This window comes from Papilio polytes, unplaced genomic scaffold, assembly GCF_000836215.1.
Source record: "Papilio polytes unplaced genomic scaffold, Ppol_1.0 DF822067.1, whole genome shotgun sequence".
In the NCBI taxonomy this organism is placed as follows: Eukaryota; Metazoa; Arthropoda; class Insecta; order Lepidoptera; family Papilionidae; genus Papilio; species Papilio polytes.
This window is the reverse complement of record NW_013527137.1, coordinates 431,409-437,706: the sequence shown is the minus strand read 5'-3', so window position 1 is coordinate 437,706 and position 6,298 is coordinate 431,409. Positions and strand designations below refer to the sequence as shown.

The 6,298-nt window shown below is 36.6% G+C and overlaps 1 protein-coding gene across 1 annotated transcript; it reads left to right on the top strand.

Annotated features, from left to right (window-relative positions):
- Positions 1–24: 24 nt before the first annotated feature.
- LOC106107338 (vacuolar protein sorting-associated protein 18 homolog) lies at positions 25–5,754 on the top strand. The gene is made up of 9 exons (XM_013288159.1): positions 25–476; positions 794–1,122; positions 1,508–1,819; positions 1,893–3,148; positions 3,633–3,802; positions 4,361–4,512; positions 4,595–4,660; positions 5,079–5,244; positions 5,418–5,754. Exons 1-9 carry the CDS (start codon positions 218–220, stop codon positions 5,651–5,653), a joined length of 2,946 nt encoding a protein of 981 aa, XP_013143613.1. The 5' UTR covers positions 25–217; the 3' UTR covers positions 5,654–5,754.
- Positions 5,755–6,298: the final 544 nt, after the last annotated feature.

The following is a 6,298-nucleotide window of genomic DNA, read 5'->3' as shown; positions in this document are numbered from 1 at the left end:
TCCTATTTGTCAAAGTCAAAAAATTAAATTGTTAATGAAATCTTTTTAAGGAAAAATAATATTTCGAATTATTTATATTGCTTTTTACTTCAGCAACGTTGAAGTACAAAAGTAAATGTGTTCTCTTAAATATTTTGTGGTAATGCATAGTATCCAATATTGATTTCGTAAATTGCGACGTCTTATTTTTAACATCATTTGATTGAGAAGTGATAAAATGACTTCAATTTTCGATCAACTGGAACAAGCTTCGCAAATTTCACAAAGGGCGGAACCAGTATCTGAACCTATGACGTCGTCTGGATATATAACAATGCAAATGGAAGATAACACGCCCATGTTCTCAAAGCAGAAAATGAACTTCAATCCATCAGATCTCATCACTCATGTTGCTGTAGCTAGCGACTATCTAGTACTTGCTATGGCCAATGGGAAACTTTTTCGATTGGATTTAAAAGTGCCTGATCAGCATGAAGGTCTGAATATCATTCAAAAATAATCAAAGTACTATCTACCTCTCCCATCCCTATCTTTTATGTTTAAGTCCATAAGTTATTATTATACAGCTAGCTTTCGCCCGCGACTTCGTCCGCGTGGAATTAAAAAAAAATATGCCAAATTTAATCAAGATTAGTTCAACTGTTTAGGCTACAAACTTTAACAAACATCCATCCATCCATCCATCTAAACTTTTGTATTTATAATATTAGTAAGATTGTTTTAACATGGTTGTAAATCAGTAACAAATAAAATAATATGGGTCTTTAATTTTGTCACAATATATTGATTTCAGAAATCCACTATGCGAAATTTGTACAAGCCAACACAAAGCTTTCTAACATATTTCTGGACCCTCTTGGACAACATTTACTTTTGGCTTTTGCTGCAAGAAACAAAGAAGGGTATCCAGAACTTATTTATCTGCATCGATCTCGAAGCAAACCCAAATCTGTCAGCAAATCAAAGAATTATGAAGTAACCGAAGTTGGCTGGAATTATGAGAATAATTCTGTCGCTACTACAGGACCAATACTGCTGGGAACATCACATGGACTTTTACTTGAAACTGAATTGGAAGCAGATAATGATAAAATGTTTTCTGGTAGTCAGTATTGGAGACAAGTATGTATAGTGCAATTAAATTTTATTGTAGCTTGCAATTTTTATGCTAAACTCGGCAGTGGGAATTGATTTTTGAAGCCATATATGACTTGCTCGAATGCTTCATTCTTACGAACTTGAAGTGTAATATTAATTTTTGGTCTGTGCACGATGTTAATGTTTTTAATGAGTTTTTTCTTTTAAATTATGTGATCTGTAGATCTATACTTATTGATTGTTTTTTCTATGCAAGCTGCCCAATTACTTACCTCTTTATGGAGGCAAGGAAGTTGATGGATTGGTAATATTTTTCAATTTATTGTTTAGAATTATTCAAATTTTCTTTAGAGTTAGCTACAAATTGGAAACTATGTTTAATAAGGTTTTACTTCTGATTTATTTTTAGATTTTCGATATTGGTAAAGGTGCAGATACACCAATAACTGGGATTCAATTTAATAGAATCAACAATACATCAAAATATTACATATTTGTAACAACACCAACAAGACTGTATCAGTTTATTGGCAATGCAGTAATCACTGATAATAAGCCATCCCTTCAGTCATTATTCTATACATATCTGACCACAACGGAGACAGGGTTCCAGGAGATTCCATCCACATTGAAATACTCTAAGCTACAATTTTACTTTGACAAAGATAATACACCAAAGACATTTGCATGGTTGACGGAACCAGGAATATTCTATGGACAGGTTAGTTTTAGAATTTATTTAGTGTGCTTGAAATTGGTAACTAGAAAATTCTACTTAAAATTATTATTTACAGTTAGATCCATCTTCCCAACAAAATTCCAACTCACTTTTCACTCAAGGTGAGCTGATAAATTATCCAGTAGAAAAAGTAGATACAAAAGACCTTGTCACTGAGAAAGTTGATGCATCCGAAAAGACGCCGTTGGCTTTTGTATTAACTGAATTCCATGCAATTCTTATGTTCTCTGACAAAGTTAAGGTAGTTTCTCTTTTAAACCAAGAACTTGTGTACCAAGACACTTATTCGGATGCTCATGGAAAATTAAAAAATGTCGTCAAAGATCCGGCTCGAAGGACCATTTGGGCGGTCACCGATAAAGCCGTCTTTAGATACAAAGTGATTCGCGAAGAAAGAAATGTATGGAGAATTTATACAGATAAGGAAGAATTTGATTTAGCGAAACAGTATTGTCACAACAATCCAGCGTTTATAGACATTATAAACGTGAAACAAGCAGAATTACTCTTCTCCAGGGGTGAATATGAGAAAAGTGTCGAAATATTTGCAGAGACTCAATGCAGTTTTGAAACTGTATGTCTCAAATTTTTAGAAGTCAATCAAACGAATGCTCTTAAATTTTATTTAGCCAAACGACTAGATGCTCTAAATGAAGACGATAAGACATTGATTTCAATGATCGTAATTTGGATGACGGAGTTATATCTGTCTCAACTTGCATACTTACGACGGAAGGGGAAAGAGGATTCGGATGAATACTGTCGGATACAGAGCGACTTTGAAATGTTTCTCTTGCAACCTAAAGTGATGAACTGCATGCATCACGTAAAGTCGGTGATATACGATCTTATGGCTTCTTACGGTGATAAACATAATCTGATCAAATTGACAATAATCAATGAAGATTACGAGAATGTTATAGAACAGAACATTTATAAGAAATCCTATTTAGAGGCTTTGAAGATCTTGCAGGGGTTACGAAGGCCAGATTTGTACTATCAGTTCGCGCCGATGCTTATGGAGGCCGCGCCAAAACACACCGTCGATTCTCTCATCTCTCAAGGTCCTAGTCTTGCACCTTCGAAACTGTTGCCGGCTTTCCTTGGTTGTGAGAATGATGATAAGCATGTAGAAGAAATAATAAGATATTTAGAGTATATAGTGCAGAACTTTAACGGGAAGGATAAGGCAATTCATAACTATTTATTAACATTGTACGCTGAGAGGAACAAGCCAGCGTTGATGCGGTATCTATCTAGACAGGGGCAGAGTTTGGAAATGGTTAATTTTGATGTACATTATGCTTTGAGGTGAGTCATTCTTTCTATGTGTAATGTTGAACTTACAAGTGTGTTACATTTATATCTACAATAATATAATAAAGTGTAAACACACACTTTGTTATGTAGGAAGTCAGCGATCACAGTATATTTTTTAATAATCACTTATTCAATAAATAGCCCTACACTTTTCACATGCTATAGTCTACACATTTTATCGTTATTAAACTAAGGGGGTGTGTAAATTGAAAAAATATATATATATATATATTGATAGACTGGACATAGGGAATAACATTTTTTCACAGGTAACTTCTTTTTACGGTAATATCTAAATGTCAAATTTAATACTCCGAGACTCATCTCAGTGTTTGAATTATTTGTTTGTAATTTTGACTATCTATTTGAGATTTCATGCAAAATGTTTCTAGTGTGTCAACTATGCTTCCTCTATATATTTTTGAATCTTAATGAGATGAAGTTTTTATAGTATCCAGTGACTTATGTGTTACAGGGTCTGTCGCGAGAAGAACGTGCCGGAAGCGTGTGTGAAGCTGTCTGCGCTGCTGGGGCTGTGGGAGGCGGCGGTGGGGCGCGCGCTGGACGTGGACGTGGCGCTGGCCAAGAGCGTGGCCGCCATGCCCGAGGACACGGAGATGCAGCGCACGCTATGGCTCACTATAGGTACAGTCGGGGAAAATGTTAGTGTTCCATCTCAAAAGCTACAATCGTTTCAACATTTATAAAACGAAGAACTAAAGCTAATACAACGCTTGATGTATGTGTACAAAGAAAAACGTTAGTGATACAGGGATAGTTTCTTTTTATTATTATCCCTTCATTTACACTCACTGTTATCTATTTTAGGAAGACGCAAGGTATATCTTGTTGCAACAAACAAGGAAAGTTTTCCTAAAGTAGAATACCGTGTATTTCCGTGACTGTACTGTCGGAAATACACTTAAAGAAATCCTTTGCATCTTACACAACTCCACCTTTTCTGATAAATTATCAATTAGGTAGCAGTTGCGGAAAACAAGATAGAAAATTAGCCGTGTTCTACTGACCTACATTTTCGCATAGATATTAAAGGTTGCGAATTATTATTGTTCCACGTCGTCTCAGTGTAAAACAAAATATTAATATTTGAATGTTAACTCACCACCAGATTCCCTAATTGTACTTACAAATAAGTTCCTTGTAAAGAAGTAAAAAGCAATAAAAACGACTCTTTTTTTTCAGCTGAACATGTTATAACAAAAAACCAAGACTTAAAGGAAGCAATGAGCCTATTACAAGAATGTCCTCTCATCAAAATTGAAGACATCCTGCCGTTCTTCAGCGATGTAGTCACTATAGACCATTTCAGGGAACCTATTTGTCAGTCGCTTCAAGTAAGGAAACTCTTAAACAAGAAACTAATCTATTTCTGTACTATTGTAGTTAGTAGCTTTTTTATATTTCTGTATATTTTAGGAGTATAATACACAAATAGAAGACCTGAAAGCGGAGATGGAGGAAGCAACTAAGTCTGCGGAATGTGTGAGTAAATATAGTATTTACTTATGTCTTTGTTCTCTTGATTGTAATTTTCTTCTGATCACTGTTATAAAAGTAAATAATAATACATGTACTTACATAGTGACATACACACAACATATGTTTTACATAGTGTTGAAGAGCATGAAGGAGCGTGCTATGAGGAGGGATGAATCACATGTAACAAGAAGGAAGTTAATAATGAGTTAGTAAGCTTGCGGGAAAGGTGACATGATCAAGAAGATGATGACTGAGGTGATGGATGATAGTTGGAGGAGGAAAACCTGACGTGCTGACCCTACGGGAATAGGATAAAGTTGGGGAGATTGAAGATAGTGTTGAATATAAAATACCATGAGGTGATTGAAGGGGCCCATCTTCCTTTCATTCGTTGAAGTGGTGTGACGGTGTTATGTTGTAGGTGCGCGGCGAGATCCAGTCGTTCCGCAACCGCAGCGTGGTGGTGTCGGTGTCGGACACGTGCTGCGCCTGCGAGCTGGCGCTGCTGCTGCGCCCCTTCTACCTGTTCCCCTGCGCGCACCGCTTCCACGCCGACTGCCTGCTCGCTGAGATACACCACACCCTCAGTCAGTGTCTATTTACTGCTTCCTGTTCCCTGCGCGCTACGTTTTATCCTACACCACGAAGTAGTGTGTGTTCATGCTTTTTAGTATAGAGTATAGATTAACAAGGCTTACTGAACAAAAATCTACTTATCATTGTCTGATATATGACCAGATTGAAATGTCGATGTGATCAGGTCCAGCTCGCCGCAACAAGCTGAGCGATCTGCAGCGGCGGCTGGCGGTGCTGAGCGGCGCCGAGCTGTCCGCCGCCACCGCCAGCGGGCTGCCGCTCCGCGAGCTCATACGCAACGAGATAGACGACATCGTGGCCAGCGAGTGCATCTTCTGCGGGGAGTACATGATCGCGTGCATCGACAAACCTTTCATCGCTGATGAAGATTGGGATAGAGTTATGAAGGAATGGGAATAAATCTTACGTCTTACTAATATTGTCCCTTGAATGCGTGATTTTTCCAAACATTCCGGAAAAATCATATTGATTGAAAGATCGGTATTATATAAAGGAAAAATCATATTGATTGAAAGATCGGTATTATATAAAGGAAAAATCATATTGATTGAAAGATCGGTATTATATAAAGGAAAAATAAAAAAACTCGCACCCAAATTTATATATTTTTTTTATGTTGTAATTATAAAACAGTGCTCATTTAAAGGTTAAAAATGCGAAAGTTCGGTGGATGTTTGTTAGAGCTTGTAACCTAAACTGCCGAACGGATCTCCGTTAAATTTGGCATAGATATAAAACATAGTGTAGAAGAACACACAGGCTACTTTTTTTTATTCCACACGGACGAAGTCGCGGGCGAAATCTCGTTATTGTTACCCGGTGTTTAAAGATTACCAATTCATATGGACATTGCCAACGTCAACGGAAACCTCTGTCCCAAAATGTTCTTGCATTATAGTGGCATAGACAATGTTAAAAAAAAAAACTAAATGGTAGTATTTCTTGAACAAATTACCGAATTAAAGACTGATTTGTTGGATTTTGAATAATAAAAAAATATTTAATTGTATACTCTGAAATATCTCTTAATTTTTGTATGATTTA

Bases quoted from the DNA above. Each gene is read 5' to 3' on its own strand.
- LOC106107338 (XM_013288159.1), top strand. From the start codon at position 218: ATGACTTCAATTTTCGATCAACTGGAACAAGCTTCGCAAATTTCACAA. The intron at 1,123-1,507 runs GTATGTATAGTG...ATTTATTTTTAG, and splicing joins GTAGTCAGTATTGGAGACAA to ATTTTCGATATTGGTAAAGG. The intron at 5,245-5,417 runs GTCAGTGTCTAT...CGATGTGATCAG, and splicing joins TGAGATACACCACACCCTCA to GTCCAGCTCGCCGCAACAAG.